This window comes from Phyllobates terribilis, unplaced genomic scaffold (genome assembly GCF_046119375.1).
Source record: "Phyllobates terribilis strain yellow unplaced genomic scaffold, ASM4611937v1 Scaffold_5__5_contigs__length_657084704, whole genome shotgun sequence".
NCBI classification, from domain to species: Eukaryota; Metazoa; Chordata; class Amphibia; order Anura; family Dendrobatidae; genus Phyllobates; species Phyllobates terribilis.
The window spans coordinates 372,328,773-372,341,801 of NW_027362765.1; the positions used below are offsets into that span (position 1 = coordinate 372,328,773).

General features: G+C 44.2%; 1 protein-coding gene across 2 annotated transcripts in view; it reads left to right on the forward strand.

Annotated features, from left to right (window-relative positions):
- The window catches only part of LOC141273216 (uncharacterized), a 31,617-nt gene extending 18,827 nt beyond the window's left edge, over positions 1 to 12,790 (forward strand). Inside the window, exons 7-8 of one of the 2 annotated variants that reach the window (XM_073684785.1) lie at positions 2,587 to 2,664; positions 9,292 to 12,790. In XM_073684785.1, coding sequence (XP_073540886.1) covers positions 2,587 to 2,664; positions 9,292 to 10,412 — 1,199 coding nt within the window. In that variant the 3' untranslated portion in view covers positions 10,413 to 12,790. The remainder of the gene's footprint in view (positions 1 to 2,586; positions 2,665 to 9,291) is intronic. The other variant, XM_073684786.1, reaches the window with a different exon arrangement.
- Positions 12,791 to 13,029: the final 239 nt, after the last annotated feature.

Sequence of the window (13,029 nt, forward strand, 5' to 3'; positions counted from 1 at the left end):
CAACCTGGTACCTCTACTAGGCCGATGAGGTCGTGTGCGTTCTGGGGATCGCCTTGGGTGACCCAAGTCTGTACCGACTTGGGAAGGGAGTGTATGAACCTGTCAATCACCACCTGCTCGACCATCTGGGCAGGAGTGGGAGTAGAAGCCAGCCGGGGGATGCTGCGGTTTAGACTGGTCTCCCTATGGTCTGTGGCCATCATTTCAAGTCTGTTTTCTATGAAACGATGTGGCATTTCAGAGTAAGGCATGCACTTAAGCACCATAAATCTTGTGACAGGTTCTCTTTAACCTCCTTATGGAACATGCTGCTTCAATTTAAGAGATTAAATGGCCTCTGCGGTCTCGCCGGGGTTCTCTCATTCTGCTAACTCCTTGCTACGAGCTTGGACACACCAGTCTGGAATCAGATTGAACTCCTTAGATACTACGGTTAATGATAACCACAGCATTTAAGGTGTTAAACAGACTCTCTCTGGCTATCGGCACCCTACAATTCAAAATCAGGGGGCCGTGCTCTACTATGGTCCCCAGGTTTTTAGTAGATATCTGCTAAATAGTTTACCTATTAGTTTTACACCAACAGATCTAATGTTTTGGAATATTATACTTTAGAGCAAAATCAAATTGTACCAACCTGAAGAATCATATTGTCAGGTCATTTTCACCGCACGAACGAACACCATAAAAAGAAAACTGAAAAGAAAAACAATGGCGTTGTATTGTAAGGTAAATGGAGTCATTTGAAACTTCAACTTGTCCCACAAAGATGCAAACCTTTAATACTCCTATATAAAAAGTAAAGAAGAAAAAAAAGTTATGGCTCATGGCAGAGGGGGGAGGAAAAAAACTAAATTAAAGGGATTAATTCCTATGAGTTTAACATCTTCCATGTTTCCCTTGGCATGCCCACACAGACTTCATTCCTCCACGTTTCACGGTTCGAGTACACACCAAGATGCATGGGCTGGCCACAGGTCTCCTGACCCAAACGCAACAGCCTCATAGTGACTAGGAAAAAAACACAGCAGGTAATATTTATTTCACGCCATCCCTGATCGTATGAATGAATGTGAAAAGGAGCAATCGGCTCACCTGTCCAGGTGCACGGCAAAATATTCCAGTAATGGCAGCAGTCCAAACGATAGCCGGCACTCACATCTTCTTAAAAGAATTGCTTTATTGATCCCGTAGTATAAAAGGCACAAAAAATGGCAGAATACAACATCACAAATATTAAAAAGGCAGAAAAGTAATATCAGCTGCACTCTCAGGAGTGTACAAATGCGCCTGCGCCCCACAATAAAAGCGCTTGCCGGGAGCAATAGTCAAATACATGGGCGGCGCCAGCAGTGGCTGAATGCGGCGCCGCCCATGACTGAATGTGAGAATCACACCCCTATGACTGAAAACGAGCAGGTAGGATCTAAGTATATCAATGGTTATAAAATCATGCATCACTAACAACGCTATGGGGGCAGTGTAGATAGTAGCTAAGACGTGACAGGTTCCCTTCAAACAATTTTGAAGAGGCTATGGGAGATAGTATAACTTTTAGACAGTGGATATCTGGTGACAGATTGACTTTTGCCACTGTTTCTAAAAGTGCATAAGACTTTGTAGAACGTTTTTGTGACCAGCTGATAGTCCTTAAAGGGTTAATTCAAAACCCAAAAGTAAATTTCCATTAATAAATCTTTAAAATACGAATAACTTTTGTAATTCAAGTCATGGTAAAAATTCTCTACCATTCACTCTGTACTGCAGCTTAGGGTTCTGTTTATACAACCCACTTCCTATGACGATTTGTTTGAGAATCCTCAGTGGATGATGGGATACTCCAACCGATTGTCATCTAGTAGCTGAAACTGCTGTCACTCCCCTTTTCGTCACTCCCCTCGCTTTATTTGCCGCCCTGAAACGAAGTGTCATCAGTGACGCTCGTTTCAGGGGCTAGTCCCTGCGGTGTCTCTCTTGTGCAGCATCTCCCTTGTGCAATGTCTCCCCCAACGCCCTGTGCGATGAGCGCAGCGTCCGGTCTGTTGTCTGCTTAGCTGAATAGTAATAAGTCGGCTCAATATAATACAAAAGTGTAGATATGATATCTGACTGCTTACTTCATGATTCAATAGCTGTTCTTTTGTTCCAAAAAAAATTGATTTCAGTGATAAAAAGTGATATCTTACCAAGTTTGAGCTAGGCCTACAACTTCTCGGAGGGCTCTTCTGCACAGTATAAAAATAGGAAAAACTTTATAAATGGCTGCCATCACAAGGAAGATTTTGTAGAGGAAGCTGAATGGCACTTTTTTTTTTGCGACAGCTCATGGCAAAGGTGTATGTGATGGTTTAGAGGGCACCGTGAAACATCTTGCAGCTTGAGCTAGCCCCCAGAGGCCATAGTTAGACCAAATCTTAACACCCATGCAACATCCAGTTCATGTACTGTACAAACCAGGACTACGAAGAAGAGGAGAGTTTGTTAAAACATAGGTTACAGGGAGCAGAACCCATCAAGGGACTCCGCAATACCACTCTCATTCCATGTAGTGAAACAGAAATAAAAACAAGGATTTTTTTCATTCAGCAACGACAGTGAAGTCCATGAAAGTGATTGACGGTGGCACAAGATTGACAATGGATGACATAACTGGTTCTGTGGCCTGTGAGTATGATCGGCACTGGTGGCTGCCGGCTAATGGACTCTCCAAAGATTATGGTGATGTAGAAGTGACTTTTCGGCACCTTCTGGTCCAACACCGTCCTTTGTGTATCCAAGAAAACCAGAAATATTAAAAGTAAACAATAATCAGATATTAACTGAAGACGGAGCCAAACCCCATAACAGCCGGACGTACTGACACAAAAGAAAACGCCCATTGTTAGTAAGAGATTGTGGACAAGATTACTTTTCACCCAGTAGAAGGGGCAAATGGATGGTAAAAGCTCAGTGTAAAGACTATATTAATTGTTTAAGACTAGTTCATATTTTTTATTTTATAGGTTGATGATTTTACTGTACTATTCTTTTTAAAAACTTGAAAAAAAAGATCCATCTACCGATGTAATAATGGAAAAAAATTGTTACATGTATATTTAAAAAGGTGTTAAATATTGATCCTTTTAATTTAATATTAAACACATGATTAGGATCAGACTGTATTTAGAAAATCACGCTGCGAAATAGGATCCTATGGAGATCTCAACTTGAATCCCTGAACAAATGTAACCAAGAACACAAGTAACTCATACGCTTTTTTTTTTTTTTTAAATGTATAACTTAATTTTTCCGAAATCGCTCATCAAAATTTAGAGTTTGACTCCTCAAAAACAAAATATCAACAAACATAGTCTTGTGACTCAAATTAAAGCCTATAGAATTCTGAACAAAATGGTGCCTCTCCCATCACTTGATCTTGATTCTAGCCCGAGATAAGACAACAAACCTAAAATTCAGTTTTTTTTTCAAAACTTTAGAAACAGATAAAAAATGAGTTAATGAAGATAAAAATGCAAAACTTATTATTTTTAATTCTTTAAAGTAGCACTTCAAGAAACACCAAAGAAAATAAATATTGTAGGGTTCGGTACTCACTTAGCCGCCTTAGAGGTAGGCACGGGACACTGTCTCTTTAAAAATGTCCAAGGCAGGTTTATTATGCTGCGTAAACCGCACTTTCAGAAGTAAACAAAAGAAAGCCTTGTCCGGCACAGTGTAACAAAAACAGAAAATAAACAGTCCAATACAATATGGCGGGTTCACCCGCTCACGGTTAGTGTCTTTTTGGCACAAACACTCTGGAGGTCTGCACACCTCCAGCCACAGACACTGAATGAGACACTTGGTCTCTATTTTATTCATACGCCCCCTGGGGGTGGGGATATGTGAGCAGCCAATCCCCCCCCATCTCTTATGACTGCTCAAAAAAAACAGCCCTGATACACCTAATGAACTCTCTCAGCACTACTTGTGCTGGAGCATGGTTTTCTGGTTTTACATCACTGAAGTTGCCAACCTCAGCGATACATATCTCCCCTCAAGGACATGTCCGGTGGCCATTTTACATACCCCTACCCCCCCTCTGCCCAAAGCTGGGGGGCTTGGCACCTTCTGCTATCATACAGTGGACCCTCGACAGTGCATTAGCATTGCCATGCAGTTTCAGAGGTCTATGCTCTACATGGAAGCTAAATTCTTGGAGGGCTAGGAACCACCTGGTCACTCGGGCATCGTTCCCCTTCTTCTCTCTCATCCACCTAAGTGGGGCATGGTCTGACACCAGCCTGAATTTCCTGCCTAAGAGGTAGTATTCCAGGGTGTCCAACGCCCACTTAATGGCCAAACATTTCTTCTCCACTCTGGAGTAATTCTTCTCACAAGATGTCAGCTTCCAGCTTAAATACATTATGGGGTGCTCCTCCCCGTTCATCTCTTGTGATAGGACAGCCCCCAGTCCAACATCTGACTCGTCCGTCTGGACCACAAACTCCTTTGAGAAATCCGGCGCCACCAGCACTGGCTGTTTACACAGAGCCTGCTTCAGCTCCTGGAAAGCCGTCTCAGCTTCTGGAGACCACTTAGCCATAGCCGACTTTGTCCCTTTAAGGAGGTCTGTCAGAGGGGCGGCTATCATGGCGAAGTTAGGGATGAACCGGCGATAGTAGCCCATGATGCCCAGGAAGGCTCTGACCTGTTTTTTTAAGAGAGGTTGTGGCCAACCCTGGATCGCTTCAGTTTTATTTATTTGGGGCTTTATCATTCCTCTGCCTACGACATAGCCCAAATATCTGGCTTCCTCCATGCCCATGACACATTTCTTTGGGTTGATTGAAAACCCCGCCTTCTGCAGAGCATCGAATATTGCCTGGTCTTTACTCAGATGGCTTCCTCAATCATGGCTGTGATCACGACATCATCCAGGTAGGCCGCTGCATACTTCTTGTGGGGAGCTAGAATCCAGTTCATGGCTCTCTGGAAGGTAGCTGGAGCTCCCTGCAAGCCAAACAGCATCTTGGTGTACTGAAAACACCCATCTGGAGTTGAAAAGGCCGTCTTCTCCTTGCCATCTTGGGCCATAGGGATTTGCCAATACCCTTTTGTGAGGTCAAGGGTGGTAATGTACCTGGCCGGCCCTAGCCTTTCAGTTAGTTCATCTACACTGGGCATTGGGCATGAATCGAATTTAGAGACCTCATTCAGTTTCCTATAGTCGTTGAAAAACCGTCATTCTCCATCTGGTTTCGGCACTAGGACTATGGGACTGGACCAGCCACTCTTGGATTCTTCAGTGACTCCCAGACCTAGCATCTGCTTTACTTCTTTCGAGATTACCCCTCGGCGGGATTCAGGAATCCGATACGGTTTCAGATTTACCGTATCGGATCTTTATTTTTATATAGCGCTAACATATTCCGCAGCGCTTTACATACATTATCGTCGCTGTCCCCATCGGGGCTCACAATCTAGATTCCCTATCAGTATGTCTTTGGAGTGTGGGAGGAAACCGGAGAACCCGGAGGAAACCCACGCAAACACGGGGAGAACATACAAACTCCTTGCAGATGTTGTCCTTGGTGGGATTTGAACCCAGGACCCCAGTGCTGCAAGGCTGCAGTGCTAACCATTGCGCCACCGTGCCTGTAAGGACCTCATGCTCTATGATCTGGGTACAACCTGGTAGTTCAGAGAACAGGTCCCTGTTCCGCTGCTGCAACTCTAGGCACTGTTGCTTTTGGGCATGTGACAGCGACTCAGCCACCTTGACCTCTTCCACATCGGCTTCAGACTTCGCCACCAAACACAGAGCTTCCACGTGCTCCCTATCTCGCCATGGCTTGATTAAGTTGACGTGGTACACCTGGTAGGGCTTTCTCCTCCCTGGTTGGTGAATTTTATAATTGACATCACCAACCTTTTCCACTACTTCATAGAGACCCTGCCACATGGCCAGGAATTTGCTCACACTGTAGGCACCAGCACAAGTACCCGATCTCCAGGGTTGAAGTGTCTCACCCTCGCCGACCTATTGTGCACCCTAGACTGTGCCTCTTGTGCTTTGAGGAGGTGTTCTTTCACAATGGGCATCACCTCAGAAATCCTCTCTTGCTCTGTGCCACATGTTCAATTACACTCCTGTAGGGTGTAGACTCAGCCTCCCAGGTCTCCTTTGCTATGTCCAGGAGTCCACGTGGGTGTCGGCCATACAACAGCTCGAAAGGGGAGAATCCAGTAGAGGCCTGTGGGACTTCTCTGATGGAGAACAGAAGCTACGGCAGTAGGCACTCCCAGTCCCGGCTGTCTTTCTCTACGACCTTCTTCAACATGGCCTTCAAGGTTTTATTGAGCCGCTCCATCAAGCCATCTGTCTGCGGGTGATAAACTGAGGTCCTTAGTTGTGTGATTTGCAGGATCTTGCACAACTCCCTCATCACCTTTGACATAAACGGAGTTCCTTGGTCCGTTGTAATCTTTTTAGGCAACCCCGTCCTGGAAAAAATATGGACCAACACCCGGGCTATACACTTGGAGGAGGAGTTTTATAGGGGCATGGACTCCGGATACCGCGTAGCATAGTCCAGTACCACCACGATGTACTGATGTCCTCTGGCGGACTTGACCAGGGGTCCCACTAGATCCATTGCGATGCAATCGAATGGGACCTCAGTGATAGGCAGAGGCACTAAAGGGCTACGGAAGTGAGGCACCGGGGAGGTCAGCTGACAGTTGGGATATGACCTGCAATAATTCACTATCTCTCGGTGACACCTGGTCCAGTAGAACCTCTGGAGGATCCTTTCCTGGGTTTTTTCTACTCCCAGATGTCCACCCAAGACATGTGCATGGGCCATATCTAACACCCTGCATCTGTATGGCCCTCGCACTAGTAAGTGCTTGATTACTTCCCCTCTGAGCTTGGTGACCCGATATAATAGCTCCCCATTTACTGCAAAGTGCGGATATCGGGTGTTAGCCCCCGGCTCTTGAGCAACACCATTAAGAACCGTTACATTATTAAACACCCCTTTTAGAGTTAAGTTCCTGAGCTGGGCAGTTCCAAAGTTTCCCCCAGACAACTCCAGTTCAGGGATGTTAGCCTCTGGGGATGCTGCCTCATCCTCCTCCCCAACCAGCACACAAAAAGGAAACCCATCGGCTGCGGCCTGTGATGATGTTTCCTCAGGGGTGACTTGGTTGTTGCCCGGACAACCCGGCTTCCTCCCATTCTCCCACAAGTCCCAAAACAGGGCAAAGTCCCGCCCTATTATAACCAGATGCAACAGGTCCTTGACTACGCCGACCTCATGGGACTTGGCGCCACAGATTGTGTCTATGACCACTTGGGCCACAGAGTATTCCTTAGCGTCCCCATGGATACAACGGACGCCGATCTTTTTCCCCAGAACCAGCTGATGAGGAACTGTGGCTCTCACTAGGGTTACTAAACTCTCCGAGTCTAACAGAGCAGTCACTTGCATACCATTCACCAAGACGAGGCATGCCTGCGGTCACTCGCCTGGTTAAGGGACAGCACTGCAGGCAGGATATGCAAAATATGAGAAACGCCATCCTGTGCTGCAGTCCATTGGTTCATTTGTCATGGGGCATCGGGCTGCTATATGACCCTGGGGTATGACACCTCCAGCATACTACATTATGGGACTGGACCTTGGGCAACAACTCAGACCCCTCCTGAGCTCTAGGACCCCCTCCAGGTGTGGCTCTAGCTCCCCTCTTTTGGGTGTCCGCCCCCTTTTGGGAACCCCAGTATAGAGACGCTACTACCCCTTGTTTCCCCAAAGAACTCTCAACCACCTGGTACCTTTCCACCAACCCCACCAAGTCATCGGCATTGCGGGGATCTCCCTGGGCAACGCAGGATTGCACCGATCTCGGAAGGGAGTGTATGAACCTGTCCATGACAACTTTCTCAACCATTTGTGCTGGGGAGGAAGATTCAGGTTGCAACCACTTTTGGACCAGGTGTAGGAAGTCGAAAATCTGGGACCTGGGAGGTTTGTCATTGCAATAGGCCCAGTGGTGCACTCATTGCGCCTTGACAGTCAGAGTCACTCCCAAGCGTGCCAAAATCAAATTTTTCAACTTGGCGTACTCCTTTGCGTCCTGCAAGGCCAGATCATAATAGGCCTTCTGCGACTCCCCTGTTAAATATGGCGCCAGCACCTCCGCCCACTGCTCCGGAGGCAATTTCTCCCGTTCCGGCACCCTCTCAAAGATCGTCATGAACGCCTCGATATCATCACCCAGGGTCCTCTTTTGCAATGCTCTCCTTACCGTCTTCCTCACATGAGTCATCACCTGGAGTAGGGGGTGGGGCGGTTGCCCTGCCAAGGATCACCTTTGCCAGGAGCTCCATCTGCTACTTGTGCTGTAGTTGTTGCATCTGCTGCTGCTGTTGGTGCTGCTGGAGTTTAGCCTGCACCAGTTGCTTAATCAGCTCCTCCATGCTGCCAGACGTCCCTGGCTGGCTGGCTGACGGCCTTCACCCAGGATATAAATGGTTTCTTATAGCAGTCACACTGCCTCTTGGGATTCTAGCACCAATTGTAGGGTTCGGTAAAAATGAGTTAATGAAGATAACAATGCAACACTTATTATTTTTAATTCACTAAAGTAGCACTTCAAAAAACACCAAAGAAAATAAATATTGTAGGGTTCGGTACTCACTTAGCCGCGTTAGAGGTAGGCACGGGACACTGTCTCTTTAAAAATGTCCAAGGCAGGTTTATTATGCTGCATAAACCGCACTTTCAGAAGTAAACAAAAGAAAGCCTTGTCCGGCACAGTGTAACAAATACAAAATAAACAGTCCAATACAATATGGCGGGTTCACACGGTCACGGTCAGTGTCTTTTTGGCACAAACACTCTGGAGGTCTCCACACCTCCAGCCACAGACAGTGAATAAGACACTTGGTCTCCATTTTATACACACGCCCTGGGGGTGGGGATATGTGAGCAGTCATTTCCCCCCCAATCTCTTATGACTGCTCTTTAAAAACAACCCCGATACACCTAATGAACCCTCTCAGCACTACTTGTACTGGAGCATGGTTTTCTGGTTTTACATCACTGAAGTTGCCAATCTCAGCGATACATATCTCCACTCAAGGACATGTCCGGTGGCCATTTTACAATATCCAAAATATCAGGTAAACATATTCAGATTTGGATCACTTGAAATGGAATGACCCTCAGCTAAAATGGGTTAGTGGCATACACTTTTAATTATTTATTTTTAAAAAATATTAAAATTTGTTTTATTTATTGGCAGATGACTGTACCAGAATCTCGGAGGGATATCAAATGCCAGATTTTAATGCAGATCATCCTGATATCAGACAAGCTACACATGAAGAACCTGCCATTACCCCAGACATACCTTCATCTTCTGATTCATCAAAGACTGATAAACAAAATAAAATTAATAGATGGGGTAATCAAAATCAAACAGCTCTTGAAAGAGATAATCCATTTTCATGTTCAGAATGTGAAAAATGTTTTAACAAGAAATCACATCTTGTGATACATCAGAGAAGTCACACGGGTGAGAAGCCGTATTCATGTTCAGAATGTGGGAAAAGTTTTAACAAGAAATCATATCTTGTGATACACCAGAGAAGTCACACGGGTGAGAAGCCGTATTCATGTTCGGAATGTGGGAAATATTTTAATCAGAAAGCACATCTTGTTAATCACCAGAGAATTCACACAGGGGAGAAGCCGTATTCATGTTTAGAATGTGGGAAATATTTCAATCAGAAATCACATCTTCTTAATCATCAAAGAATTCACACAGGGGAGAAGCCGTATTCGTGCCCACGATGTGGTAAATGTTTCACAAATCAATCATATCTCATTGTACATGAGAGAAGTCACACACGAGAAAAGCCGTATGGATGTTCAGAATGTAGTAAATGTTTTACAAATCAATCACATCTTCTTAGACATCAAAGAAGTCACACAGGGGAGAAGCCATATTCGTGCTCGGAATGTGGAAAACGTTTTACAAATCAGTCATATTGTGTTGCACATGTGAGAAATCACACGCAGGAGAAAACATTTTCATGTTCAGAATGTGGGAAATATTTTAACCAGAAATCACATCTTCTCAGACATCAGAGAAGTCACTCAGGAGAGAAGCCATTCACATGCCAAAAATGCGGGAAAGGTTTTACACGTCAATCGGGTCTTTATCAACATGAGAGGAGTCACATAGGGGAGGAGCCATTTTCATGTTCAGACCGTGGGAAAGATGTTAACCACAAATCAGATCTTGCGAATCATCAGAGAATTCACACAGAGGAGAAGCCATATTTGTGTTATGAATGTGGTAATCGTTTTACCTCCCAATCAGATCTACTTATACATCAGAGGATTGTATGTAATGTATGACATTACCAATAAACATTTTGCCTGTGTGTAATTTTCTAGGACATTTTCTTGTTTTCTAAAACCTTCTTATAAGAGATAATTATATAAAACCTTTGTGGACCCCTTTACATGATCATGATGTGAAAAAAATTGTTGTAGACGAGAAGACCATTTTCCTATACACTTGGCGACTGACCTTCAGAACGGAGGATTGTTTGAGTATATTCTTACCTTACCACCTTCCCTTTGATCCTAGTCTGAAAATTGCAGAGATCTTTAATGATAACTGCCTCAAGTTAGAGGAGTGGTCTATCCCAATGTGTCACCAATCCTTTACGGCTTTCAGTGATCCTCTATCTAGGCTCCACAATTATGCAGGATAATAGACCTTTTCGAAGTATGATGGATTCTTGCTCAATAAGAAAGATGTTCATGTTGCAGGGGCCACCAGTGAAATATAGCCCATGGCAGTGTGTCGACTGGGGTTAACATGAGACCTACTATTTTAATTTTTCCTTCTGATAGATACTGACCTTATTTTTATGAGACTTATCGCCTAGTCTAAGCAGACGGTTTGTTGTAGTCATAGAATGAAAGATCTTGCTTAAACTAGACTGGATTTCTTCAGGAATATTACAATCTCGCATCTTCTAAGGTACTCAGCACTAACTTCACTAATTTGTTTGTCTGGAGAACAGTTGGGTCCACCACCGCCGTTCAGTCAGCTAAGTATAAAACCAGAGAGAAACCTATGGGATGTTCAAGATGCTAAATAGTGAGACATGAAACTAGAAGTAGTGCTGTCCTCCTTGAATAACTGCCATGATGTTCAAAAACCTCCACTAGTTTTCCTTATTTTCATGGGAAAATAGGCCCCTTTGAGATCAACCAGAGACATCTGATCTCCTTCTCAAAGGATTGAGATAACTAACGCAATGGTCCATATTCAAAACTTTTGTTTTTGTATGAAGTTTTTTTTACAAAATGGTTGTTTAGTAGTAGATAAGCTTGGCTGCTTTTTACCAGAAACAACGCCACACCTGTCCACAGGTTGAAGGTGATATTGCAGCTCAGCCTCATTGTCACGAATGTATTAGAGGTGACACACAGTCGCCCTGCTGTTTGTTGCAGAAGATCTCTACGTTTGGCATTACAGACATCTTCTTAGAGGCTGGCTGTCTCTAGGACCCAGCGGCTACCTCCCTCTGGTTAATTAGCTCCCTGGCCTGGGTGTATAAATACCTGGTGTGTCTTGAGAGGGAGGTGCCGGCGATATTTATCACTTCTTATAAGGCTTTAGCAAGAGCAGTACTTTGTCCTCTCTGGAGCTTAAGGCCGTGTGTGCAATTGTCTGGAGTGGTCTAAAGCTAAGCAATTCCCCCGTTTGTCTACCCTTGCTGTCTATAGAGTTTTAGTGGAGATCGACTAGTGCTCATCTCCTCCCTTCCCTAGCCTTAGCCATATATCAGGGAAAGTCAGGGCGAGGCACGCTTGTGGCGATTGGTGAAGAGCCAATCTAGGGACGATAGTTGAGACAGGGTGACACTAGACCAGACTAGGAGGTCTCCACTGCCCCCTTTCCCTAGTGTCTGGGCTCCCTTTCCCTCTGTGTTGCACTGTTTCCAAGACCTGGCGTGACTTATATTGTATAGCTGTACTGCAACACAAAAGAAACACAATGCAATGAGCAGTGAGCAGTGCTGTTTCTGAAATAAAGTGGTTGATTTTTTTTCCAATTCTGGACAACCCCTTTAAGTATCTAAGGTCTACTAAAGATTTCCAGTTGCCCTTTGGGTTTGTAACCAAGAAAACTACAAAGTAACTGTCTTAGCACATTTCAGAGTCCTAAACTTTCTAATTAACTACGATAGTAACATATTTCTCACATAAGTCATTCCACTTGTAAGTAGCACTGCAGTAAAAAATTTTTGCACATATTTTTTATGTTATTTTACTTGGTGCAATTATTTTACCGACATCCTCATATAATGGTAACTCCCCAGCAATATCCTAGCTCTGTCATTTGTTTCATCCCTGGTAGGTTCAATACATACATTTTCTCCCATTCATTATAGGCAGTTGGGTCATGTGATCTCCAGCCTGACTACCAGGACCAGTATATGCTCTCGTGTAGACAGGAAGTCAGTCTCTGACTTCCTGTGGAGTACAGGATGACCTTATCACCTATAAAATTCTTCTTAGCAGCTTTCTGACACTTACATTACCCAAAACGCTCTGCTTCCTTGTCCCTTTGTAAGAAAAACTGTTTACTGCCCATAACAATCACAATGCAGTTTTCATTTTATATTCTGTATATTTACTGTATGCTGGAGCATCCCAGTCAGATGGAGGCCAAAAGAAGACACTTCCCACCCTCTTCTGGTGCATGGTCACCTATGATGGAACTGTGTCAGAGCATTTAAGTTTGCAACAGTTTTGCACATCCAAGTAACTCTTACACATATTGCTACTTTAGCGAATATTCATTAAACTAGTAACTTGCAGAAAATGTACAAAAATTCCTTTTCCCCATTTTTAATTTCTAATATGTTACACGTGTACAACATACTATAGGAATATTTTATAACATTGTAACTATTTCTATATTTTGTTAGCAGCTTTGAAAAACTGTTAAAAT